Below are 27,788 nucleotides of genomic sequence, written 5' to 3' on the forward strand. Positions count from 1 at the left end.
TGTACACTAATCCCGCATGTGGGTGGGACAAAACAAAGCGTAGTCCAATGGAATAAGATTTCTTCCCCACGCGACTTCAACTTTCCTTTTCAGGTTATTTTATTAATGTAACAAATGTAATATTTTTTCATGAAATCCGTATTGTTTATTATTTATACATGAGCTGCGACAGAGGGTGTCTTGGCAGCTTCAGTGATCTGAACATTCTACATTATGGATTTAGTCTTGCAATCCCAATCGCTCGGTCGAAAGTTTACTCGTTCACAGAGCTGTCAATCAAACAGTTCAACTGTCATAGCAAGTTTGTTCACCTATGTAAACTATGTGGACTGCTTCAGACCTTTAAGTATGTCAAAGTTACTTCTATGTCTTTGAGAACATCTTTCTGTGATTTCGTACTTGCATACATTTTATAGTGTTAAGAGTATTGTTATAAAGCATTTGCGTAATGAATATTAGTAAAAGGCCCTGCTGAGGCGACTTCGATGGTTTTTCATGGGCCATCGTGTATTCCATGGTAGGCTATGCTGATTTCGTCAAATTCATGGTTTGCTTTTCGTTTCGATTATTTTACGAGTTGCGAATATACGCTCGGTTGCTTATGCCCATAGCTATAACCTAAATCGTTTCATGTATTATCATCGTAGACAACGATTGTAAACCTAATCTGTCAAAGCTTGCATGAACAAATATTTTTGAACATACTCACAGAGCTTGACAAAACCTTGAAATGAAACCCACACGCCTGTTTCCAGGTGGCTAATTTCTCTATTTGTGTCACATCCTTTCTGTTAGTTGGCGTCACTTCTCGAATAAAATACTGCTATTGTGACAAGATCTGGTTCCATGAGCATTGACATTTATCTCTTCCGGCTGTGGTGGGCAGTATGGTAAAATTGTTGACCATGGAGGTCTAATACACCCAACAGTTCAATCGGCTCTTGTTTGAAATTGTCAAACCTGGAACATTGCCTACAGTTTTTGTAGCCTAACCTCTGTTCATTCCGCCCACACCCAGCACATCCTCATCCTCAAAGGGCCCACCTTTTCATCAATGTCTGCCGACGCTGAGACAAGATGTGCTCTTAGTGATAAGCCTAAGTGATAGGCCTAGTTTTTTTTCCCTGTAGGATCAGCCCCACAACATCATGTTTTTAATAAGACTTTGACTTTGTAAGTTACTTTACAGGGTCATAAGTGAATCTAACCACTGCCACAGGAGCATTTGTATCCATGTGTGTGTGTGTGTGAAAAAGAGGGAGGAAGAAAGGGAGCTAACATTTATGTTCTGTTTCTGCTGCCCCTGAACTTTTCTGATTTTCTGACTCAGCAGACCGTGACTGTGTTTGACCCCGTAACCCAGTGGGTAGTACCATGGCAACTGGCGTGGCTCCTGGGGATGGCCAGCTACAGAGGATTATGAGAGATTTACAAGGTACTCTTTGTGTGTGTGTGTGTCTGTGTGGTGTGTGGTGTGTGTGTGTGTGTGTGTGTGTGTGTGCGTGCGCGTGTGTGTGCGTGTGTGTGTTTGGTGACAAACGCAACATGCACTATATGAATGTGACTGGGGGAGATCAGCAGAGGCCTATTGTGTGGACACAGCGAGAACAAGAGAGAGCGAGAAAAGAGTACATGAGAGAGAGAGAGAGAGAGAAAGAGAGCACTGCTCATGTCACTGTCTGCCGTCAGCTCTTTTGTGGCTTTGATCAAGCAAATCGCGTATTGGTGGTGTTGAGGGATAGCTTTTGGAAGAACTCCAAGAGAAAGAGATGCAGTTAGAGAGAGACATGAGGGTCAGAACTCACCCCTCACGGGTGTCTTTCCAGTTTCTGCGCTGGATCAAAGGCACGTGTTTACTTTTTCTCTTCCAGAACCAAAAATGGGATGAGCAACAACATGGAGAAACAGGATAGTGAGAGGGCCAAGAAAAGGATGAGATGATGTGAAGAGAAACGAGATTAGAGACGATAGAGTAAGTGGATGGAAAGAGAGGGGACAGGCAGAGACAAGATGAAAGAAAGCCCCAGGAGAAAAGGAAAGATTAAGAGAGGATGTTTCTGGAGGAGAGGGGCATGGATTTGTCATGGTGGAGAGAGTGACAGGGATAGGCCAGAGGAAGAGATGGAAAGAGTGGGTTATGAGTCTGTAGAGAGGGATGGGAATGAGGATGTAGAGGAGAAGGATGAAGTTTAAAAAGAGAGAAAAAGAAGACAGAGCAAGTGATAATGTGATAACTGCCAGAACTCAAGAGTGTGATGGAGTGGAAGAGCTTTTAAGGCAACAAAGTTGATAGTTTGAATGACACATTTTCTGTAATTGTATTTTTTTTTTTTACTTCCTCTGTACTCCATTAGACTTCAGAGATGGCAGCACTTAAGTGCAGCTTTCATTGGTTCTCTCTGACTATAAATGTATGTGTCTCAAAGGATCTAGTCAAAGAAGGCGACAAGGAAAGTGGATCCTGTGAGTGTGCGTGTGCATGTGTGTGTGTGTGTGTGTTTTCTGACTGCTTGCTTTCTCTAATCCACAGATGCTGTAGCAGAGTTGACAAAGGAATATAAGGAGAGTGGGGAGCCAATCACAGATGACAGCCCTAACCTCCAAAAGTTCTCCTACAAACTGGAATACCTGCTTCAGGTGAGCTATTTTTCTTACGACTCGCTTAAGAGAGAAAAAATAGCTAACCTCTGGTTTTTTATATACCCAACTGAAATGCAACTCAGAAGTCGCATCAAAACAATAAAACCCACTTCAGACAGCAAGTGTTTATCAAAGAGGATACTCATTTGCTTATTGCAAATGCGCGTGTTTATAACAACCTGATTTCTGTTTATCTACATCTACTGTAAGACAGTCGCCATTTTAACGCATCTCCTTGCACACAAAGTAGGGAGACAGAGGCTTTGAAAATGAGGAAGGACGGATGACAGCCTGCACTCCAGACACCTTTAGAGTGATAGTCAAACAAACAGACAATGTTTTGATTCTCATGAATCTTTGTTAGGTCTGACCTAAAACCAGTGACAGTCCCTTGACACATCAGGTAGAGAATATACAGTTCTTATAGAAAGACACAAAGGCTTAGCAAGATTCCCAGACTTAATGAAACAGATCAGTCTTTTTACCAAGGGCATAAACATGCATATTGTAATTGGCTCTGTCAGACAAGGTACATAATTTTTTATAAACCAGTACATTTTAATATATAAATAGTGTCTTGTCAACCTCCTTGTTCAAACCATGTTTTTTTGTCAAAACAAGGCTCATTTCCTGTTGCTGACTCTATCAGTGGTAGGGTATTGCAGTATGCAGTATGATATATTACAATGAGCTTTAATGGTCCTGGTTATAAATACCGCCTCTGTAATCTGATGTTCTACTTTTCACAGCTCTTGATGCTTTCTGTACGTACTTAAAATCCCTGGACACGTAATTATGCACCCAGTATTTTTGTTGCAAGGGAATCTTAAAAGCCTCTCCTGTCACTGGCTGAGGAAACATCTTCCCCTTAAAATCAAATGTTTTGCAGATTGTGTGAAATTATGTTGGGCTCACTGCACAATGTTCTGTCGGATGCATAACCTGAAACCATCAGCTTTTTCTCACGATGCAAGTCAGACTGGACAGTAGACGTTAGAACAATTCTGTGGGTAGTTTATTTAGGGTTTTTTTTTTTACATCTCACCGACATAAGACATGGGGCCTTCGAGTCTGCTGATAATTATAGATGTGGGGAGTCTGCCTAATGTACATTTCATTTAACTCTTTATGACAGTTTGACCTATGTGTGAAAGATTTTTTTAATGGTTTTTGCTAAGAGTTTTATGGGTTTCGTTATGGTTTTTTGGTTTTCTGTTTTTATCAAAGAAAACGGAGTGTGTAAAATATATACTCTATGTTACTCTTTGCCTAATTTTTTAAGTATAACCACATAATGAAACACACTACATATATCTTTTTTTCAATGTCGGCCAGTTAGGTGTGAAATATGAATCTGCTAGAGTATGCTAGTGAAACGGCTTTTTGTGTTTGTCATCAGTGTAAACTGTAATATATCTGAATTGTGTGTGCAGTTTGGCCAAAAGGAGAAAACAACATTTCTGGGCACTAGAAAAGACTACTGGGACTATTTCAGCGACTGTCTGGCCAAAGTCAAAGGAGCCAATGATGGAATCCGCTTTGTTAAGTCCATTCCAGAGGTATGGGAAATGGCTGTACCATTCACTGAGACTCACAGACTCGCAGAATTGCAAGCAAACCACTACCTAGTGCTGCAAGTGTTGTATAAAAGACATTTAAGAGAGAGGTACTATAGTGAAGAAAATAGGAAATAAAATTATGAATTCCAATTAAAAATGAGGTGAAAAAAATAAATAACCTTGTCAGATATGAACTTGCTGTTTCGTTTCTTTATAAGATGCAATTATTCCTGTACCCCTAAGGTAACTTCTCTAATTCCCTAGTGAAAGTGATGTTTCGCATTTCAGAACAGTTTTGAGCTAAATGCTGCTGTTTCATTTTCATATGAAACGAAGGCAGCTTTTTTCTCGCTCTTTTTTTTTTTTTTTTTTTTTGCATTTACAACCATACTTTACATAAAGACTTGATTTCTACGTTCTTTTTTTTTGTCTAATATGATTGTCTAGATCTACTGCTGCTGATATAAAAGTGGAGAAAGGCATGTCAGTGGATGATGTAGACCTGCTGCTGCTTGAGACTAATACAGCTGTATTTCTGTGGGCCCTAGCTCTACCTTTTTTTTTTTTTTTTTGTACTATGTCTATAATCATAGGCATCGCTCGATGGTAGGACTCTCAGTGCTATATGGTGTTTAAAATAGCTTTGGTATCAGCAGGAAACTTTTACACAAAGCGAAAAATATGATGCAAGCTTTGTGGTTGTGTGCTTGTGTTATTCTTTGATTCTTGCACCTCTGCAGAGTTCCGCATGCATGTTTTTGACTAGGGTGGTCCCACTAAAAGTGCAGACACCATCATTTATTTTCCCATAAAATGATCTTGTTTGTCTAGAATGAGTTATTTAAAACCAGAGACTTATCGGAAATTCTGAACTTGAAACCTAATCAGAATGAACATTCAAATCAACATCTCTTCTAATTCTTTGTATTGTAAAATTACACTGAATTTCCTTAAAGGAGAAAACATTTCTTTTTTTTTCTTAAGTTTTTGTGGGTTGATACTTTTCTGATTAACAGGGCCCAGGTGTAAGAATGTTGCTCTAGTAGTTAAAAACTGAACACTTTTGCTGAAACCTAATAGCAGTTTTATTTCAGAGCCTTGCAGACAGATATGGCATGCCACATTTTATAGTCGTAGATGTTTTATGTTTCATTTATGTAGATGCTCATAACAGTTTGACTTTTATCAGCAGGCTAGATACATGTCAACTGAAATCACACACACACACGCACACACACACACACACACACACACACACACACACACATACAGACAAACAAAAAAACGCACACAAAGTAGACATCATCTCAGTTCCCTCTTCTTTGGTTTTGGGTGACGACAATATGCCCAATGAAACATTTTGTTCTGGCAAACCCTCACTATAACTAAGTGCACACACAGTTCCTATTTAACAAGAGCACCTGTCTCAGAAGACAATGTCAAGGCAATATTACACACACACACACACACAGACATGCATGCACGCACAATGTAGTTTTGCAGTATGGTGTACTAGTGGTTTTGTGTTTGAGGCGGACAAACTTCAGGGAGTCACAGATGTCAGTAAACCATGGTGTGACCACGCCCCTTTCTTGCCCCTCATTTCTGCAGTGCATTCACACATCCTCTTTGTACCTTTATTTATACTTACCCAGCTGTCTTTGTTTTTCTCGTGTAGCTGAAGACATCCTTGGGCAAGGGCAGAGCCTTCATTCGCTATTCCCTGGTGCATCAGCGTTTGGCCGACACCCTGCAACAGTGTCTCATGAATGAGAGGGTCACCAGGTAAGCTGTCTATGAGTCAGGTGAAAAACAGTTCACCAGATTAACTTTCCGTGAGTCAGGTCCAAAAGTTTTCACCTGTCAATCACTGTTTGGGTAATTCTGTTGTAAAAAACACATATGATCCCCATTCAACTTTTTCTTTCCATAAACAGAAATCAGGAATCTGTATAATGCATAATTTCCACTTGTTCTGAGGACAGGGATGTACAGTACACAGTCCATGAGCCAATTTCAGCCATCTACATCAACCTTCAATTGGATCAGTTGATAAAACTAAACAAATAAAGTACTTCTGCTTGTGAGCACATGCTGGGTTATTGCTACCCGCTATGTCTGGATTAGTGTCAGACGCATAAAGTCACAGAAACAATAGGTGCTGAAACATGAGCTGTGGACCATTTTTTGTATGTCCCTCTGAATTGCTTACGGGTTTATTTTAGAGCTGACAAAATAGCTATCTGAAATTCAGAGAGATACATCCTGCCAGATCTAAGATGTTAAAACATTAACATGCACTCTGAACATAGAATGGACCAAAAAATGACCTTTGTTTGACTTGATACTTCCATGTAGTTAAAGGCAGACTTTGCTAAAAGAATAAAACGTGCGCCAGCACTTAATGTGGTGAGGTGGTGAGGGCCAGATAAGCCACCAGAGAGATGTACGGTCATTCACTAAGCGTAATGATCTACTGCTGATGCATCCCTGAGTAGGATACTTGGAATAACCCAAATATTATTTTAGGGGTCTAGGACCTCTGGCATAGATTATAAAAGTTGTAGGTTACTCAGGTAATTAAACTATTTTCAATTGTAACTGAAAGGCAGTAGGGGTAAGATGGAGTACCTGTTAGAGGCCAGTGAAACATGGGCTGAAACATGAAGGATCAGCACTCTCCATCATTTCCATGAGTTCAGTTTCACTAATAGCAAAATTTACCGGTTTGTGACACACTGCTCAGTGGAAATATCTGAAGTTTTTCCCTGCAAGTTTTAAAATGCCATTAAAACAGTTTTCTTTTCCCAGAATAGACATGCAGCATCACATTACTGACATGTCAGATGGTTCATATGATCTGTAAAGTTGCGCTTATGACTTTGTGGACTGTAGCCACAGTTAAAATGTCTGTGGCAGTGTTTACAGAACAAAGGTTGGTGGAGAAAATGCCCCTCATCCAAAATATATAGTCACCCCCTTTTTGGTGTGTTTTCTCAGATGTGACAGTTCACCCTGTCACTAATACCATTTTTTGTGAAACTATGAGGTTGAATTGTTCAAAACCGACCTTTTACAGAGCGTTGATCAGCGTGTGGCTGAGCCTACTGGAAAAATCTATCACGATAGGTCAGTAGGCCAGTCAGTAACAGTGAAGTTCAAAAGAAAGCCATATCTCCTTGTCCCAGAACTTGACGTTACACAATAGAAATTGCATGTGGCCTTTAGGACTACTCTTTTTTGGTCTTTTGTATAAAACACACACGTGCCTGTTTAATCTGTTCACCTTTTGTTATCAGTGACCAAAAACAGGTAGTAGATTGACTGTGTCTTTATTTCTTTATAGATAAACCTTTGCATTAACAAATGTCAGTGGTTAGCCTAGATTTATGCAGTTCGTGCTGCAGTAAACTTTTTCTTCCTTCTTAGTGTGATGCCGTGTTTAGTTAGACTTACTTTTGAAGCCCTAAATTTCTCTTCCCTAATGATACTTCTCCACTGTTGTTTTCCAGTTCTGCTTGTATCACTGTGTAAACATGTCATTGCCCTTTCCCATGAGTAGCTCTGGTACAAAAAAAGAAGAGAGAACATGCTGTGTGTACCATTACAAATGTACATATTTTAACTTTAACTTAATATCCAAAAAGGCCTGAACTTCTTGTCCAACAAACACGGTGACAAATCTCCCCCTGTAGGTCGGATATTTAGAGCAGATATTGAAATGCAGTTTTCCATGTACTGGCTTAATCCACATCTCTCAGTGTAGGTAGAAGTATATTCACATTGTGGCCCCAAAACAAGTCTACACTAACAGAATGCTTGACCCTCTCCTAGTAACCTGCCATGTTCATTCGTTGGGTAAAAACAGTTGTAGTTTCTAACAAGTGTTTTTATGGTACTCATGAATGCATATTATTCAGATGTTGAGTAAAGTGGACAAAGAGGCCAGGAGAGGAAATACTGTAAGAGTTTCTAAGACAAGGCCAGGTCTTCAATCACTCTAAATAAATATTTAACTTTAGTCTTGATGGAATATGGACACGCGTGTGCTGATTGTCCCTGCAAAGTTGTCATATTGAAAGTGAGTAGTGCAGAGTAACTATTATCAGGAAATGATTTGTGAGTCCTTTTGTCTGACCAGAGACTAAGTTTTTCAATGGCGACATGATGGAAAAACAGGTCACTTTAAAAATCTGGAGCTGGACAGAAATTTTAAAAACCCTCAAATGATGCAAATCACTTTTGCACTTTTACTGAGGGGTGACAAAGTAACATATCCGAACTCAAACTCAAGAATAAGGAACAGACTTGGTTTTCTTATTACTAAATTCATAACCACCTTTTACACACCAGAATTGCCATGAACTTCTCTCTCCCCAACAGAGGACAGAAAATCAGTCTTTCAGAGCTTATGAATTTGTGTGCTAATGAGCCCTGATTATTAATGTGGTTATTACTGAATCTTTCTTGGCAGTGTTGATATTAATGTAGTAATTACAGTAATTAAAAGTTTTGGTTTTATATGTCAAGCTGAAAGGAAGCTATGTTTGTTTTCCCTCTTTATCTTGCGACAGCATTAGAATTATCACTTTCCTTCCTAAATATTTTTTGACAGTTTTTTTCCTAAATATTCCTCTTTGAAAGAAGGTTAATTGTCATATGTTTGACCTTGTCAAACATGTAACAATTAACCTTCAATCAACTTAGCCTAAAGTCACCGGTAATGTTGTTGCTGATGAGTACAGAGTGTAATTTTTACTGTAATAATCAATGTGAGCTGTACTTGAAACAAACTTAAAATTAACATTTTGGCTCAGTCCAGGAAAAAATGACATGGCAAAAAAAAAAATTATTTTACCAGTAGTACGTTGTAATAACTTACACATTCATCGTAACAGCACAACAGAAATCTTAAAAAGAGGAACTGAAAGATAACTCAGCTGTAAAGAGAAAAAAACTGAGGTCACGCTTTTGCTTTTCGGAAAATGGTTCGGAAATGCTTGATCCTGTGGTTGCGGTTAAGGGAAAGTGGTTACAGCTTACTGATCAGGATGTAGGCTTAACTGAGAACAGTGGATTTCTCCAGAAGCCATTAAAAGACCGTGACTCAGTTGTGAATAATGTAATAAACTCTAAGATGAATAGCGTTTACAGTTCCACCTTTAAATCATTGATAGAGGTGAATATTAACACATTATTATCGGCATATTCTGCTGATGACTTTAAGGGATTTTAACATTTGTGATTTTTATTTAAACTATCTTTGCAATAGGCTATGTCCTCATCTATGGACATTATATGAGTGTAATTCCAGGTGAAGCTTAGCCAGTATTAGTGATTCATGCTTCATAAAGTGTCATAAGGCATCACAAATGTTTAATTGTATTAAGAAGATATTTCATTGTAATTTTCCACATAGTGATGAGCTAGTACACACTTTTTAATAATAAACTTGTAACGGAGCTACAAAATTGTTTCACTAAACTATTTTTAATTGCTAAATACTTCAGATATCTGTTTAATACCCATCATTACTCCACTAATAGAGCTGTTTTTTCTGTATTTGTGTCATAAACGCTCTGTTTGTGTTCTCACAGTGATTGGTACCACCCACGCAGTCCCTTACTGAAGCCCCACCTGTGTGTGGATATAATCAACCACCTGTATGAGCTAAATGACGTCCAGTTCGATGTTGCTTCCCGGGGTCATGACCTCGATTCAGCTTGGCCTACATTTGCCAGGTAAATGAAGAGAAATTTATGTCAGTGGTTATTTTTATGCTGGCATTATAAAGGCATACTTCTGCCCATTATCCACTACAGATTCAAATAATTAACAGTAATTTGTGTGTGTGTGCACAGATGTGCGCACACATACATGTGTACACATATGCATGTCAGTGTGTTAGCTTAATGATTAACTGTGGGTGTTAGAACACTTATGCAGAAATTATGTTTGTGTAGGATACGAAAAGTGTACCCACCACCTTATACCAGCAGATCCAGGTTGTATGTTTTGCCCTTGTGTAAGCATTGAAAGGTTGACTTGGCCATCTTATAGACATCTGAACCTGTTTCACTGGATTGTTAACTCCCCAAGTGCTGGCAGACACAACTCCACAAAACATTTTTCCCCTTTGTCCAAACAAGTGCATGCATCCATTCTGCAAAATCCTAGCTGTGTCAATGCATACTCGTCACTGGACAGGAGATAATTATCTTCTACGTTGTTCTCATACATTGGATGACTTCTGCCAGCATGCTTATGGCTTGTCAAACTCTTTACCTGGCCAAAAGAAAAGCTTCTTGAACGAAGGCATCGTGTATAGATCACTCCAGCATCATGTTTGCATATTGTTTCAAAATAGCTGAATTTATTTTGAACGATGTGTTTGTTTTATCTGATTTTACGTGAAACCATGTTGAAAATAAATTTGACTTGTGAATGTGTTGTCATCGGCAGGGTTAATCAAATTGGTTTTTATCTTGACATACTTAAGACTTAAGGCATGAACTAGTTCCGTCGTTTGAATGTGGTGTGCTATGTGGAAAAATTAAATACATACACAATGGTGCTCATTTACTATGAAATTAATTATAATTTTGATGAAAAGACTGAAGACTAAAACAAAATTTCCTAACAAAGTTCACACTGATGACTTGACACTGATTTATGCTGTTGCATCTCAGGAGGACCTTGGGTATGACAAACTCACCCAGCCACATGTGGAAGGCTCCGAGTCGGAGCTCGAGCATCAACAGCCTGGCTAGCTCCTACTCACAGGTACCTACATTCTCAGGATTTATGGATTACATTCACTATTTGTTTCTATAAGAGCACAAACACAAGCCGATATTCAGGTCTTCACTTGTCATGCGTTAAGCTGAAATATTGTGTACGTGTTCAGAATGTGGAGGCTCATTTATTCTGCCCTGAATGATACAGTAAAAAGTTCCTAACTATTATTTTTCTTAAGCATGACTTGATAGGCTTTTTTGTTTTGCTTTTTTAAGACATTGCCAAATGCTAAACTTTATGACATTACCACATGCTAAACAACATTACTTGGCATGTCTCTAGATGGCAGTGTTTGCCACAGATTTGATCTAAATCATGGTGAAAGCTCTTATGCCCCCCCCCCCTCACTGGACATAATGTACTGTCATTTTTCAGCAATGGTGTTGTAGTTTGGGTATATGCAACACTCTTATTGTTCTCTAAAAATGACACTGTCACATTTGACTCATTTATTAGCATTTTAATTTTTCTTGTTGCTGTCAGCAGAATTGTCTTCATCTGAGATGAATACAATACAATCCCCTCTCTGATTTCACTGCATAATTCAGTTTACTACCCACCCAAATGCCATCTGCCCAATTTTTTCCCCCACATCTTTCTTTCTCTCCATTCCACCGCCTCTAATCTCATCCTTTTGTCTCTACCCTTTTCCGCAATTTATTTACCCTCTAGTTTTATGTCTTTATCGCTTTTCATTTGCCCATAATAGCATCCATCTAGCTCTCTCTCTCAGTGTCTGTCTGTTTACTTCTCTATCGTTCTCTGATTCTATAATTCAATCCCTTTCAACCTGCAACAGGCTCATGAGTTTCCCTGCAGCCCAGACTATGGGCAGGGAACACTGGCCGACCTGAACGAGTCGCTCCCAGGCGGAATTAATGACTCGGGGGTCAGCACTGTGGAAGAACTGCGTCTAGAGCTTGACCAGTCGGAGCTGAAGCAGAGAGAGCTCTTGGACCGTGTGCAGGAGTTGGGGGGAGAGGCCTCTGAACTCCGCAGGGTTGTAGTGGAGCTCCAGAGACAGCTAGATACCTCGCTGGCTGCCCAGGCAAACCACCAGGAGCTTGAGCAGAACCTGAGGGTTTTGGGAGAGAGGGAACAAACCCTGGCCCATGAACTGGAGAACCTAAGGGGCTGTATGAGCGTTAGGGAGGCTTCCCACCAGGCCCTCCAGGAGAAACTAACCACAGCAGAGAAGAAGAATGAGGAGCTCCTTGCTAAGCTGGATGAAGTGCTGGATGAGAAGGGCCAACGGGCAGCAAGCCACTTTGAGTCAGCCCAGAAGATACATGAGCTCCTAGACAAACTGAAAGAGGCAGAGAGAGGAAGGATAGACGCCGTAGCAGAGGGAGACGAACGGAGGAGGCAGGCAGAACGACTTGGAGAAGAAGTAAGGATGCAAGACGAAAACCTAAGAAACATGGAAACAAAAATGGCAGCCCTAATAGAAGAGGGAGACAAGCTGCGAAAGCAGTCGGAAGACCAGCACAACACAATCGATAAACTTCAGGGAGCGCTTGCAGTCAAGGAGAAGGAAGCCAGCAACTTGCAGATGCAGCTGCAAGACCTTCAGAGCTCTCTGGAAATGTGGGAAAAACAGACAACTGAAGAGAGAAGGAAGACTCAGGAGGAAAAAGAGGACCTACAGCAGAAGATGAGCAACATGAAGAGGAATTTTGATGAACAGGTGCAAGACCTCAAGGTGCAGCTCAAAGCCAAGGAGGACAGTCTCCTTTCTATCACCAAGAAGAATCAGCATCTGGAGGCAGACACCAAGAGGCTGAACAGTGAGACAGAGAGCCTGACAGGGAGCATGGCTGAGCTGGGGGCCAGTATTAAGGATCAGGCTAAAAAAGTGGAAGACTACAAAGCCCAGTGCAGCAGCCTCATGGAGCTGAATAACAAGTTACTGCAGACAATAAAGAGGAATGAGGAGACTAATAAAGAGCTTGTGGAAAGTAAAAGTGCCATAGAGAGGGAGCTGGCTTCTCTCAGGGCTTCTGAGAAACAGCTGCGTGGCCAGATTGACGACGCCAAAGTCACTGTAGACGAAAGGGAGAAACGGCTGCGTGAGGAGAACCGAAGCCTGGATGAAAGGCTCCAAAAGACTATTATGCAACTTGAAATGTCAGAGACACTATGCCACAAACTGGAGCAGGAGAACAAGGACCTCAAGGAGGAGCAGAGTACTGTGAAGACCTCACTTGCTACCATGCAGGGGGAGCTGCGTGCCATCAATGGCCAAATCACTGAGCTTGAGAAGAGCTTGGGGATCTCAAGACGCAGTGAAGCAGACCTGATGGCGCAACTGCATGACAAAACGTCCCAACTGGAGGAACAAGAAAGGCTCTGTGAGGAGCTTCAGGGACGAGTGGAAGACCTGACATCCAGGAAGAAACAGTTGGAGATTGAGAAAGAGGAGGCTGAAAGAGCCTGTACCAAGCAGAAGGAAATGATTGACAGTTTAGAAATGCATAAGCATGCCATCGAAAAGGCCCAGCTGGAAAAGAGCGCAGTCCAGGCTAAGGAGGCCCAGGAGACTGTCTCAAAAGTGTCCCTTCTTGAGGAGCAACTGAACCTGAATATGAAGGAAGCCTCCAGGCTCCAAGAAGAAGTACTTGATCTCAGGGCCAAGCTCCAGAGTGTCACAGAGGAAAAACTAAAGATCCAGGCCAGATTGGAAGTCACAGAGGCCTCCTGTGTGGAGCTACAAACCTTGACAGAACAGTTGAAGAATCAGGCAGAAGAACTGAACAGAACCCATGTGTCGGAGCTGCTTCAATACCGAGAACGTGAAGAGGCAGTAACCTCTGAGCGCGACAGGGAGAGCTCTGCAAGGACTGAAATAGCAGCTGAGGCTGCCTCAGTGAGGGAAGAGCTGGCGGAGCTCAAAGTCCAAAACGAGAGGCTTGCCCTGGAGATCGCTGAAACCAGAGAAGGGCTCCACAGGGCCAACACAGAGATGGCAGAGCTTGGGATGACCATCTGCCGGCTGACGGCCGATCGTGAGGAGGCTGAGGAGTGCTTGGCCAAAGAGGCTTCACGCATCCAGGAGCTTGAGGAGCAGACTGAGAGAGAGACAGAAAGACTGAATGCCAGCTTGGCTGCCCTTCGACAGGAAAATGCCAGCCTACGGGAGGAGCTGAAACAGTCAGAGAAGCTTCCAGAAACTGTGTTGGAGCTGAAGGAGCTACTGGACAAGGCAGAGAGTGAACGAGAGGCCAGCAGAGAGGAGGTCAATGCCGTGAAGTTCCAAATGAGCACAGAGAACATGACCCTCCAGAATCAAATTAAGGTAGCCATCCACTCACACACTCATGCAGACAGATGGGGTTTGAGTAAACAGTTGTTCTCTTGGCTTAAATCTCAGGGATATGAGGCTTAATTTCTACCACTCTCATACCCCCTTCTACAACACAAAGTTTCAGATTACAAGTAGTTTTGGAGCTGATTTCTATTTGTTGGTTGTCTATATGTCTGTCCATACAGGGTTTAAATGAAGAACTGGAAAGTCTCAAAGCTCAGCTGAGGACCGAGAAGGAGAAGACAGTGGGTCTGCAGACTAAAGTGTCTGAGTTAGAGGTCTGTCAATGTTATTTCAATTCTCTCATAAAGATCCTTGAAGTGACCTTATGTGTCTTCGTTTTAAACTCCTGATAGGGTTTTATGATGTACGCAGTAATTTAACTGCGCTGTTCTCTTATCACTTTATAGAGAGAGACACACAGAGTCACACATGATTTTGTAGTGGAGTGGATCCATTTGAGATGTGTATTGAGAACTGAGTTGAGAATCTGAGAGAAGATTGCAATGTTTGACAGATATTAGAGGGTTCTGGGTCTCTATTTGCTACTCAGAGGAATGATGTCTGAAGTTGACCCTTTTGTGACACAGTAGGTCTGTTTCTTCAGCCAAAACACTCCCTGCCTGTAAATGCATCCAGATATGATTCATATTACAGTACATCTAAGAAATGTTGTTAATATGGTTATTTTGCAAGGTTTTCTACAGAATAAAAGTGCATGTAAGTGCATGTTATATGGCTTTGAAAAAATGCACCTCAACATTTAATGGAAACGCCTTACTGATGAAAACATTATTGGATTGCGTTTCAAGTGTGTTTGGAGACTTTCTCAATAATCCTTTAATCTCAGATCAATTCTGGGATGTTTTTAGATGTACTGTGTATTAATAGCACTGTTTTAAAAAGTTCTGTAGAATCAATTTATTTAGTTATTTTTACAACCAGCATTTTCTGTATCATGCTCTTAGCTACTCAGAGACAGGTTTAAGAGCAGAAGTGATGGCCGACACTCTCTCTGACCTCATTAGAGGGTCTAGATTGCATTCTCTCTGTGAAGTATTTTTTTTTCCCCCCAAGTCAGTGTGATAAAGTCTTGATTAAATGGTCTTTATCTTGCGCAGGGCAAACCTAGAGTGTGACTCAACAAGATCTTTGTCATCTCTGAATGGCTTTAATTTCTCTCACAAACCTCACTCAGCTCACCGTTTGTTAAAGTTGTGACGATACAGTCAACTCAGTTCAGCTAATTAGCCAGACATTAGGAGTCAACTTAAACTCGGGTCTGTCTTTTTTTCCGAAGATTTTAATTCATATGAGTCACACGGAGAGACCAGGATGGCTATCTGCAGAGGAGAAATGGTATAATTAGCAAAGGACAGCACATCGTGCAGTTCTCATTACGATTTGGGCTCAAAAACAGAGCAAAATGATCTTGATGCCTTTCTCATGAGCGTGAATGGGGCCTTGTAATTAGTTGTTATTAAAATCCTTTTACAGAAATGTAAGAACATTGTCACTGACACTGTACTGTTTTTATAATCCTTAATGATAGCAAGCAATTCTCTTACACTAGTTATGACATTGAAAAAAAAACCCATAAATGTGATATGTAAAAAATAAAGCATTTATCTTTTTTGTGGTTGTTTTGTTTTGCTCATGTTTTCATTTTTTTGTTTGTCTGAATGAATTGTTTTGGCTCTTTTAGGAGATGAACCTAGAGTATTCTCATCTGATAGAGGAGAAAGATTCACACATCACTAAATCAGAGGAGCTGATTCGCCAAGGGGAGAGTGAAATACAGCGGCTCCAAGGGAGCATTAAGAGGTCAGCTCTAGAATGTCAATGCTTTTACATTTAAAACACACACTCACACACACACACACACACACACAGTGAGGGAATACAGAATAACTCTCCACATTGCTGGATTTGTAAGTTACTGGTACAGAGAAGAGCACTCTATTTCATACAAGCCAGAAGTGAAGGAAGCAATATGCCTGTACTTAACTATTAATATATCTCAGATTTTACTGTACTTTGATTATTATATTACCCGGTACTTATTAAATATTAAAACATAGAATATCAGGGGACTAGAGAAATAATGTGTGTGCTGAGAGAAGACATGGGCTAGGGTGAAAATTGTGCAATCCTCAAGTCATGAACAGATAGAGATCTCGAGTGCCATTAGCATTTCCCTTGGGGGAAGGATGACAAGCATTCATCAGTGTTCATAAATGATCTAAATGAGTTAATCATGGGGTTAGGATCTGAGAATGAGGCATTGCACCTGAAATTCAAAAGCACCCTGTGCTGTCTGCCTATTCTGAATTGCCTTATCTTATAAGGTATCTGCTGTGTCTGAATTACCTTTAAGAAATACTAATGGAAACGGATATATTCCAGTCATGAGTTAATTATTTATTACATTACTGCCATATTTTCCTAATTTTTTCTGCCTCTCTCTGCATCCCTCCCTCTCTCTCCATGGATGCAACACACAACACACAATAAAATTGCAGCTAACAACTTAAGTTTCATTTCATATATAAAGACAAACACCCTACTCACTGCATTACCTTGTTTTCACCCCGGTAATCCTCATAAAACATGCACTACGTGCTTATCTTTCAGATTCGTCTCTCTTTATGGAAATACAGTTTGAGTTGTAGTTTAATCACTCTCTCTGTCTCTTTCTGTCAGTTCTGAGGTGGCTCTGTCAGATGAGCAGAAGTTGAGGGAGGAACTGAAAAAGCAGCTGGACCAGGTCTTGACCGAGAGCCAAAGCCAGAAAGTGAAGATGGCTGCTGAGATTGAGGAGCTCTGCGGTACCAAGACCAATCTGGAGGAGCGGCTAATTGAACTCATCAGGTAAAGGGTGCACAGACGTCTCTCGTGCCCCGACAAACTCTGACTTACATCCTGTCATACATCACACAACATTCCAGCCAGGCCATGACCTTTAGCACACCAAATCTGCATGTACCGACCCCAAGTAGTGAAGCCTCTGAACTTAATTCACCTCCTCTGTAGAAATACATTGGAAAACAATTGATAGATGTAAAAATGTGGATTTGAGCTATGACACAGTTAGTTAACTGATGTTCTGTTTATTTGTAACTTAAAATGTAAAATTAAACGGTGCCAACAGATGGAGACTTAAATTTGTTTGTTTGTGATATCTTGGCCTTATATCCCAGATTCCTAGATACGCTGGTCCTATATCCTGTTGTATCTAGTCAGGTGTGTGTGTCTATGTGTTTGAGTTTATTGTGGCACCTCCGGCCAGCAAGTTTGGTTTGAGTGTGTTCAGATAATCATTAGCGTTTCCATGAGTCTAGTACGAGGTTTGTTTTCTCTTATTGTAAATAGAGAAAAGGGAACAGTTTAATCTTTTTATGTGCCCCTGAGCCCACCCCACAGTAGTCAGCAGGCTGTCTTTTGATTATTTTAATTGCTTTAGCAACAGCTACGGGGGTCTCTTTCCCTCTCTCTCTCGCACACACTGACACAAGCACACTCTCACACACACTCTCACACACACACACACTCTCACATACACACACACACACACACACACAGCCAGCATATCTGTCATGCTCCGCTTGTCCTTTTTCACGCTTAATTTGTTTGTTTGCCTCATCAACCCCCGTTTTGGTCTGACAAATTCAGTTGAATTTCCCTCAGCAAGCATGCATAAACTGGGTAAAAAGGTTAAATAAACACCGAGATTAAATCAAAAAGCAACACCAGAGTGATACAAATAATATCCATGAAAAACATCCTTGAGGCTGTGCTGTGATATAGCCAGTTGCCAAATGGATGACTCATACCCATCAGACCTTTATTATCAACAGAAACGTGCTATTCCGTGAACCCATCTCTCAACCAATTTTTGGCAGCGTGGACCTCTGATGTTATCCAATGGAATGGCCGTTCAGTTTCCGCGCTCTGCCCCGTCTGCATCTTCCTCAACTGTCTGCTCACTTGTGATAAGAACATGTGATTTTTTTTTTTCGCTTAATGCACAGACTCCTACAGGGAAGCACTTAGTCACTTAGTAGAGAAAATGACTGGGAGTACTCACCAAAGTTTAAACTCTGTTTTTAATGACTGAGTTTTTAATGGCTGCGTTTTCTACTGTATTGCCCCCCCCCCCAATCGCCACTACATCTTTCTCTCTCTCTCTCTCTCTCTCTCTCTTTTTCTCCCCTCTCTCTCACTCTCTTTCTCCCCCTCTCCCTCTCTCTCTCTCTCTCTCTCTCTTTCTTTTCGCCTCTTTCTGAACCTCCCTCTCTCTCTGTTTATTTGCTTTACTTCACTTCGTCTCTCTCCATCTTGCAGAGATAAGGACGCTCTGTGGCAGAAGACGGATGCTTTGGAGTTTGAGCAGAAGCTCCGTGCAGCCGAGCAGTGGTGGTTGGTAGATAAGGAAGCCACTCACTGTCTGGGCTGCCAGGGCCAGTTCACTTGGTGGCTACGCAAGCATCACTGCAGGTACGTGCAGTCTGTGTTGGGATGAGAAGGCCAATCTGTAACAAATTTATCTGACTTGACTTGCAGTCACAGTATGCATACCTGTTTGCAAAGTGTACTCAAAGCTGCCTTTCAGAGTTTCCCTCCTGAGAGGTAAAATGCACCTCCATTCCATGTAATTTGCTTCTCTACTTTATATAAGTCTGACACAGAGCAGAAAAATATTCATTCATTTCATTGGCTTTCTACTTTTACTCTGCACAATGATAATAAAGTTGAGTCTAATCTATTCTAATCTAATGCTCACAGCTGCTTTCATATTGGTACCTGGGGGTATTGGCACTTAACCCATTAAGGCTGGATGCAACATTTGCGTGATCCCTTTAAGCTGTGTGCAGCGTTTGCATTCGTCTCCCTTTAGAGTTGGGTGCGATGTGAGCGCCTTTTAGATGATGTCATCATTTTCAAGACCCGTGACCGATGAACTGCATCTGATTCACTGAAATACACGCGGGGAGGACGAAATGCTTGTTTTCATTTGTTTGTTTGTTCTCAGCGCGAAATGCTTTGCTTGTTTTCCTGCTGACGACAGCTGACGACGCGCTCCCCTCGCTCAGGTCGTCAGCCGTTGTCACTGTCTGAAGCTCGACTTTAGAAACGTTTTTGCGGTCCAAATGGAGACTAAGAGGCTAAGACGAGCTAAAACAAACAAAGCATTTCGCCTTCCTCGCCACGTGTATTTCAGCGAATCTCGATGCATTTCATCGGTCACGGGTCTTGAAAACGATGGCATCATCTAAAACGCTCTCACATCGTATCCGACTCTAAAGGGAGAGGCATGTGAACGTCGAACACGGTCTTAAAGGGATCACGCAAACGTTGCATCCGGCATTAACGGGTTAGTAGTTACCCACTTGAGGAACCTTGATCGGCTACTCTTCAGCACGACTCAGTCTTCTCATTGTGCTCTTAAAAACACACTTCTTTTCATGCATTTTGTCATGTCAGTCATCAGTCATTTCATTATGATACTGTGCTTAGTTGACATGAGTGTTGGTGTCTTTGCGCCCAGGCTGTGTGGCCGTATCTTCTGTTACTACTGCAGTAATAATTACGTGATGACGAAGCACAGTGGGAAGAAGGAGAGATGCTGCAGAGAGTGCTATGGCCAACACAACGCTGTGACTGAGAGATTCACTCAAGCTGAGCTTAGTGGCTCGGCTGAACCCCCGCCAACGCCACCTCCACACGCGCACCCACCCAGCCAACCAGCACCTTACAAACCCACGCCAAGGGTGACAGGTGAGGAGATAGATAACACGCACGCACACCCATCCAGCCAAACAGCACCTTCCAAACCCACACCCAGGGTTACAGGTGAGATCAATAATACACACACAAATGCTCACGTATGCACTCATATCATTCAGCAATCAGGCACAAATGCTATACTGCAAACTCTCACAAGGGTTCCTGCTGAGGAGAGGGGGTGTTTAATGCACACATGGGCACACATACACACTCACGCATACACACATACATACTCATCCATACACATACACACTCACGCATACACACATACATACTCATCCATACACATACACACACGGGCGCGCGCACGCACACACACGCATGCACACACACAGAGAGCAATCAGCAATCAGGCACGGACACTATCCTGCAAACCCACACGGAACATTACCAGTGAGGAGACATACAAATACAAATACAAACAAACACACACACACACACACACACACACACACAAACATGCACACAGCAATCAAGACTAGTCTGTACAAACTCATATATCATACCATATCAGAGCTGAGTGGGCACACACACTCTCTCGTTTACACTTGCGCTGTAGCCAAGACCTTTATATTTTGCATTAAAAAACATGATTTGTTTGCAGGAGGTGAATGTATAGATAAACTCACAGAGACTTCCTTGTACACAGATGGACATACATAGAATCTTTTCAGAGAAGGCTTTCTCCTGAAGGCTCTCCATTTCAACATTTAAAGACTAATGTTCAGTCTCAGAGGTAATTGTTTCGTCACTGAAATGGACAAAATGAGGTAGGGCCTGTTAGGGACACCGCCATGAATCACTGTTAAACTAAAGTAATTAAGAGAGAAGAGACATAGTGTACTCCAAAACCATTTCACCTCAAAAAGAAGTCATTACAATTCAGGGTCCTTTGTCATGTATTGATTGGGTTCACAGTCTTCCTGTCTAAAAGTCTTGACAGATTCCATAACATACTTCTGTCTGCTTTTTCGAGACACGTTGAGTAGTCTGAATATCGAACTCACCCAAACTGAACCGAGGTGTCGATTCTGAGACTAAAAGAGGCTTTTAGTGAGTGACCCAGTTCCAGTATTCTGTAATAACATTCTTTTCAATTGCTCACATCCTGGATAAATTGAATGGACGTTTAGGGGCCAAGGCACCAGAAATACTTCCAGACACCTTAAATGTATGTTACCCATTCAGATTAGGTGAAAAGAGGACAAGGAGACAGTGAAAGCGGGAGCAGCTGGCTTAGTCTCATTTTTAAAAATGTGTTTGGCCATTTGATTTGCTCTAAATGGATTGTATTAGCCAAGTATACTGTTAATATCTGTCCATGTGATGCAGTAAAGATGGTTTTCAACAATCCTTCCAGTCTGGTATAACATTTTCACGGTAGATATTGTCACAAAGCAGCATTAGCGATGTGAGGAGACCTGAGGTGACAGAGGAAAGAACAAAGAGTCCCAGAGACTAAAAAGCACAGTTTAAGGGGTGAAGTAATTAGTGCATAAATGTGCATATGCTGTGTTTAATGGTTTACTGTAACCATGGGAACACTTTAAGATCAGTTCCTGTTTTTCCCACTGTGCAGTGACAGATCCAAGTTCCAAGCAAGACGACAATGCGTTTGACATCATTACAGAGGAAGAAGTGAACGGTGTCTATGACAGCGACTCTCTCTCACGTACCACCACTGGCTCACAGGAAGGAGAGGTTGAGGGCAGACCAACTGGTGATCAGTGAGTACACACACACACACACACACACAGTCAAAAGATACCACACAAGCTCCTCATGCTCTAATCAACACACACGCGCACGCTCTTTCTCTCATTCAATTAAGATACCATTCTGACTCACTTGTGTACTAATATGAACACCCACTCTCATTCATCCAAAAGACAGCACACTGACTCACATTTGCACTAACACATATGTACCCACACGCACAGTCATTCAGTCAAAAACTACTACACTGACTCCTTGGTCACTGATATACACACATTCACACAGACAGAGAGACACATGATGTATAACTTCTAGGAAGAGATTTGCTAAATTAAGGCAAATGTAAAAAAGAAAAAATCAATTAAAATCTAAGGGTAGCCCAAGTAATCTCACGATGAAATAAAATCAAATCTGGATGCTCATTTTTAAAGAGTGAATTAGCTTGAAAGAGTGAATTAGATTTTTTACATTTACTGTGTGAGAGACTCATTTAGCCTGTCTCACCTGGCCAATCTGGTCTGGGGTAGGTCATCCATTAATATTCAGCCCAGAACTTCAGTTTTTTCCGATTCATTTTCCAGTTCCACAATTTTTTCAAACAGCCAGAGTCTAGCCATTTTCTCTTCACTTATATCCTGCTGGAATGATTGCAAATGAACGATAGCAAAAATCGGAGAATAATTCGAGGAAGCAGTGGGAATTTTGATGACTGTGAATTTATGCGATGTTTCATAACTTTGATTTTCATAGCAGCCGGTGCTCCTCAGATAAATACCTGCTTTAAAGGGAATTACGTAACAGTCGTTCTCACAGACCTGTCTCCAGTCTGTCTGAGGTGCTCTATGATTGAATCCACATCAAAGAGTGATGTTGTTTTCTCCTGTTTGTTCCAGATGATTCTTGAGTTGCATCTTGTTGACTTAACGATAGTACATGCTGATTTCATTAGCCAGTGGAGTCTTAAGCAACCAAAAAGAGCCCACAAGAAAGTTTGTAATTAAAACTGGAAAGTCAGTGTATCAAAAATCCATGGCAATGACACCAACCAATTAAGGTTTTCATGTGACATTTTCATTTTCTTACATATAAGTCATTTGCAAGTGTTTTTTTAAGCATTTATAACAAAGTAGAAGCAGCTCTTTCTTTTTCTCCCGTTTGGACAAAAAAAAAAAACCTTATGTTTACTCATATTTTAAATGGCTGTTGCCCAGAATGGCCTCTATGAATCAGTCCTCCCAGCAGGCCCAGATCTCTGTCAGTTATGAGCTTCTGTTTGTTTTCTTTTCCAGAAATCTCTCAGGAGACACGACCCCCGATGACCAAGAGGAGACAGAGACGACCGTGCAGGATGCAGAGATAAACCTTCTCAAGACAGGAGAACTGACGTTAGTATACAGACATAACTCCTACACACGCACGCACACACACACACACTCTCGTGTGGTCGTATAGGAGCTGATTTCAAGACCTTTCGGTGAGTTATTTCTTGTTTTGGAATTAGAAGGAGAGAGGAAAAGAGGAAGAAAAACAGAAGAGAAAAGCCTTTTCCTGGGTGAAGCTTTTAATCCTCAGAGTGTTAGGATCATAATGTCATGATGCCAGTGCTTACAAGTCATAGGTGCTGTGTGTTCTGTATGTCTTATGTAATTCAGGTTTCATGTATTATGATTTTGTGTGGGCTTAGAGGATATTCACACTACTTGACATATGGGCGCATTACAACCCTTAACTCAACATGTATTGGTACTTTAGGCAGTTCTTCAGGGAAACACTTGAATTTTTTTTTCCCCAAAACACAAATTTTATGTAATGATGTAAACCATAGTGTAAGAGATATTGATTTATCATGACATTGTCTGACTGCAGGGTTTCAAATAACTGTCCCAAAGCGTCAAATAGGTAAAGAAAGAAAGACATATTTGTCTTTACTGCATGGCTTTCTATATAATCTGTAATCTTTTGACGCTGTTCTCATATTTGGTCTCACTGGAGATGGATGGAAGCAGCATGTTGTACTATTGGTCTTAAAAATCCAGTATCAAGTATCTTAAAGTTGCACATTGATATACATAGTGGATTTCAATATATCAGAAAAATGGCATCAACATTATGAATATAAACAAGGACCAACAGCTCTTGTGGTGGTGGTAGTGATGATGATAATGATGATGATGATGATGATGATGATGACAATGATGATGATGACAACTGGTTGTGGTGCTATGTGTTTTGTAGACTGACTGTCCCGTTGAGTGTGGATGAGATTACTGAGTTTGGCGACGGTTCCCGTGAGCTGTTTGTCAAGTCCAGCTCCTACAGTGTCATCCTCATTACTGTGTGTGATGCTTGCCCAAGCATCAGCTGGGTGTTTTCATCCGAGCCAAAGAGCATCTCTTTCAGCGTGGTGTACAGAGACATGCAGGATACCCCAGTGGAGCAGGCCAAGGTAACCGCACCATAGACACATAAAACAAGCTCTCAGGGTCATTCTCCACTGAAATTTTATGAGTTGTTTCTGCTTAAATCTCACTTACAAGATCATTTCCAATGCTGTAAACATCTGAGGTGTTTAAACAGACTGTGAAATTTGAAAATAATGAAGTTTACTATTGCTGACCATTTTTGATTCATTTCCTTTCCCCTAAAAAACTGAAGACACGCTGTTCAGTGGAGAAGATCTTTAAAGTGTCTGGATCTAGTCAAAGGAAAGTTTAGCTCAAGACAATAGCTCAGATAAGCAAGGTACCAGACTGGTGCTGTTAGGAATCCATTGTGAAGCTCTACATGAGGTCTTTTTTTATCTAGATGAATACGGGGTTGCCTCGGCAACCCAAAAATGGTATGCAGTTTTAATCTAGTCTTATTCAAGGTGAAAAGAAAAAGAAATTGTTGTTGGAGAAAGTTCCATTAACCATAACTATCCAAGTGTAAAAAAGTCAGGATGGGTCAGGGTCACAAATGGAGCACAAAAAAAGCCAGACCAGATGATCTGTAGAGTATTTTACTCTGCTTTCCTGTCTGAATGAATTGCTCAGCTGTACAGGTTGATTATTAATACCTGTTCAGTCTCAAGTGCAAACTCTACTTTGTTTTTGTTTTTGTGCTTATTTATTTATTTGTTTGTTTGTTTGTTTGTTTTTCAGTCTCTTTGTATTTTCTGTTTTTAAATGAAGCATGTGTGGCTATATTTCATGGTATAGTAGGAATTGCTAGTCCGAGAGGAAACATATTAGACAATGTTTACCCTGGCGGACAAACCAGAGACAAGGGGATCTAGAGCACGTGTGTTTAAAGCACATTTAGCAGACAACACTGCAGGCACTGGTATTTCATAACTGTGCGTAAACCTGTCTTCCTCTGGTCTCTGTCCCCAGGTTTTGATCCCCCTGACACGGTGTAACTCACACAAGGAGAGGATTCAGGGTCAGCTGAAGGCCCGAAACCCAGGAATCTATACCCTCATTTTTGACAACTCCTTCTCAAGGTATTGACACAATGACACAGACTTACATTACTTTACCATTACAATGGTCTGTTCTGAAACAAGTCTACTTGCTTACGCCTCTTTGTGATGTATGTATGTAGCTTACAGTGTGCTTATGAAATAAGTTCAGGATAATTCAGTTGACTGGCTAATGACTAGAAGTGATGACTGCATGGAAATGACTGTATATCAAGGAGAATTTCACCTTTGCTGATATATATATAAGCCTATTTTTAGCATTCCCTCATTGTGTTTTAATTATCAGTGTGATTATTGTTTGAGTACACCACTATTTATCAGTGGTTTTGCACTATTTACGTTCTTATATTTGGTGAACATGGTTTATCTGTGAAGCTGTAAGAACTGTGTGGAATATGAGCATTTTCTGGAGAAAAATACAAAAAATGTAAATATCTGAGCGTTTGTTCAAAAAGACCATTTGTGGTAGTGACAAACATTGACGCTTGGGTGATAACATGTCAAAAAAAGGTTGGAGTTTCTCCTTTATATTGGCTACCACATCCTCTGACATGCATAGCACTGTAGAGTTTGTGCAGCAGCAGCTCTGGGCTGTAGTAGTGTTAATAATGATTTAAACATACATTAATGTATGTGTCCATATGAAACAGTAATGGGTATTATTCCTTATCATATTGCACGTTTCATAACGCTGTTCCATCCATAGGTTCATCTCAAAGAAAGTCCTGTACCACCTGACTGTTGAGAAACCCGTAATCTACGATGGAAGTGACCTCCCCTAGGCAGGGTGGCCTGTGTGTACAGGTTTTCTTAACAACCGATCAAGAATTTTTTTTTTTTTGTTTGTTTATTTGTTTCAGTTTAGTCTTTGCAATCATTTTAAGTTTCATCACTTTAATCTGTTCCTGTACTTGTGTGTGCGTGTGTGTGTGTGTGCGTGCATGTGAGTGCATGTGTGTGTGTGTGTTTGTGTGTTGTGCGCCTGAGATAGCATCACATGTTTTATATTTACCTGTAGTGAAGTATTTAATAGTGCAATGTGTTTTAGCAGAGGAACTGTGTTTTTTGGGTGTTGAAGTGTGAGATTTAACATAGCTGAGGATGTATTGACTTTGACCCTCTGTTATGGGGCAAAATATGAGGCAGTGCAATGGCCTTTCTCCCCCTCAGTCACACTAAACTATTGATTAGTGAGGGAGGCAGAAGGCTCTCATTTATCATAGAGAATGAAATGTCAATTGACTAAGTGTCAAATGGGTAAAATGTTATCGGGTGATTTAGTCCCTGTTAAATCTAATTTTATAGCCGAAGGTACATTTTGGGCTACAAGTATATTTGATTAACAATAAGAAGGAAGAAGGAACGAAGGAGGACATTTAGTGAGGAAGAAGTCATTTCCTAATCTCTTTTAAAAGACGAGGGTAATGTGAGACACTCTGGTGTTTATGTTACTGATGGAAAAAGTCTGCTGGCCTTTTGTGATGCATCCAAATCCAAGACTCAGGTGGAAAACACGCTGTGTAGTGCACACGTCTCAAACTGATAAACTGTGCATTCACCAGTGTCCCAGTCAACCCATTTTATCTCTGGAAAAAAAAATATTTCAAGCCAAAGGACCATAACTTCACTTTTACAATTCATATGAAAAATAAGCTCTTATTGCCAAGAACAAACAGGTTTTTCTATAACTAGGATCTACCTTCTGTATTTCCATCATGTTTTAGCTTAAGAAAATTTTAACAATGGATTCATTTTCAAATTGATTTTATTGTATTTTTTTTTTTTGATTGATTAACGAAACTTTTTTTATCAAGAGGTTTAAGGAGCTTAAGAAATATACACCATCATGTGACACTACATTTCTCTTCTGTGCAGTTAAAGCAAGCTATAATCATATATTTGTTGCATTTATTGAGAGAGAGAGAGAGAGAGAGAGCCCTGGAAAAAAAAAAATGGGAAGAGGGAAGTAAACGGAAGTTGCTGGATATTGTCAACCAGCGATGTAACCTTACAAAGACACAGCAAAGACAAACTCTTCTGTGTCCGACACGTCCTGACTTCTGACAAGAGTGCAGACCACCGGTCACTGCTGCATTTTTCTTTCTTTCTTTTTTTTTCTTTTTCTTTTTTTTTAATGTCAGACAAACTTTTATCTAAGCATTGGTCTCCTATGTAGAGTCTTCAGATGTTTTGAAAAACAGAATCTTAGGCATGGGTGGGGGACATTACTTTGTGCTTTGAGAGCATCAGTCATTTTGTGTGGACGACTTCCTTTGAAGCCCTGTTAGAAAAGGGGTAAAGTGATACCAAAAGAAAAAGAGGAGACCAGACAAAATGTCATGTATTCAGTTTCTCTCTCTTTCTTCTCTTTCACTCCCTCCACTGCTAATGCTTTGATTTCTTTTCATGTGTCATGGTTTTAATATGACAAAAAAAAAAAAACTTAATTTGTTGTTTGTCTCAACACTGTCGACTAAATAAATGCAGAAGTAAGAACAATTAGTTTTGTAAAAGAGGACTG

At 40.7% G+C, this 27,788-nt stretch overlaps 1 protein-coding gene across 2 annotated transcripts; it reads left to right on the top strand.

Annotated features, from left to right (window-relative positions):
• Positions 1-298: 298 nt before the first annotated feature.
• fyco1a (FYVE and coiled-coil domain autophagy adaptor 1a) lies at positions 299-27,622 on the top strand. Of its 2 annotated transcripts, none has more exons than XM_030785931.1 (18): positions 299-346; positions 1,334-1,435; positions 2,531-2,637; positions 4,074-4,199; positions 5,878-5,984; positions 9,797-9,940; positions 10,889-10,982; positions 11,797-14,292; positions 14,487-14,579; positions 16,007-16,125; positions 17,005-17,172; positions 18,646-18,798; positions 19,850-20,079; positions 21,668-21,815; positions 23,094-23,189; positions 24,040-24,250; positions 25,179-25,288; positions 25,974-27,622. In XM_030785931.1, the coding sequence occupies exons 2-18, from the start codon at positions 1,375-1,377 to the stop codon at positions 26,047-26,049; spliced, it is 4,539 nt and encodes a 1,512-aa protein (XP_030641791.1). In that variant the 5' UTR covers positions 299-346; positions 1,334-1,374; the 3' UTR covers positions 26,050-27,622. The 2 variants fall into 2 exon arrangements, with proteins under 2 accessions (XP_030641791.1, XP_030641790.1); XM_030785930.1 differs by having other exon boundaries at positions 333-346; positions 1,331-1,435.
• The last annotated feature ends 166 nt before the right edge of the window (positions 27,623-27,788 follow it).

This window comes from Chanos chanos, chromosome 10 (assembly GCF_902362185.1).
Source record: "Chanos chanos chromosome 10, fChaCha1.1, whole genome shotgun sequence".
Classification (NCBI taxonomy): domain Eukaryota; kingdom Metazoa; phylum Chordata; class Actinopteri; order Gonorynchiformes; family Chanidae; genus Chanos; species Chanos chanos.

What these genes read in the sequence shown, in the direction of transcription:
- fyco1a (XM_030785931.1), top strand. Translation starts at nt 1,375, where the DNA reads ATGGCAACTGGCGTGGCTCCTGGGGATGGCCAGCTACAGAGGATTATG. An exon ending in TTGTTAAGTCCATTCCAGAG is followed by an intron (nt 4,200 to 5,877) that starts GTATGGGAAATG and finishes TTTCTCGTGTAG; the next exon opens with CTGAAGACATCCTTGGGCAA. An exon ending in TTTGACAACTCCTTCTCAAG is followed by an intron (nt 25,289 to 25,973) that starts GTATTGACACAA and finishes TTCCATCCATAG; the next exon opens with GTTCATCTCAAAGAAAGTCC.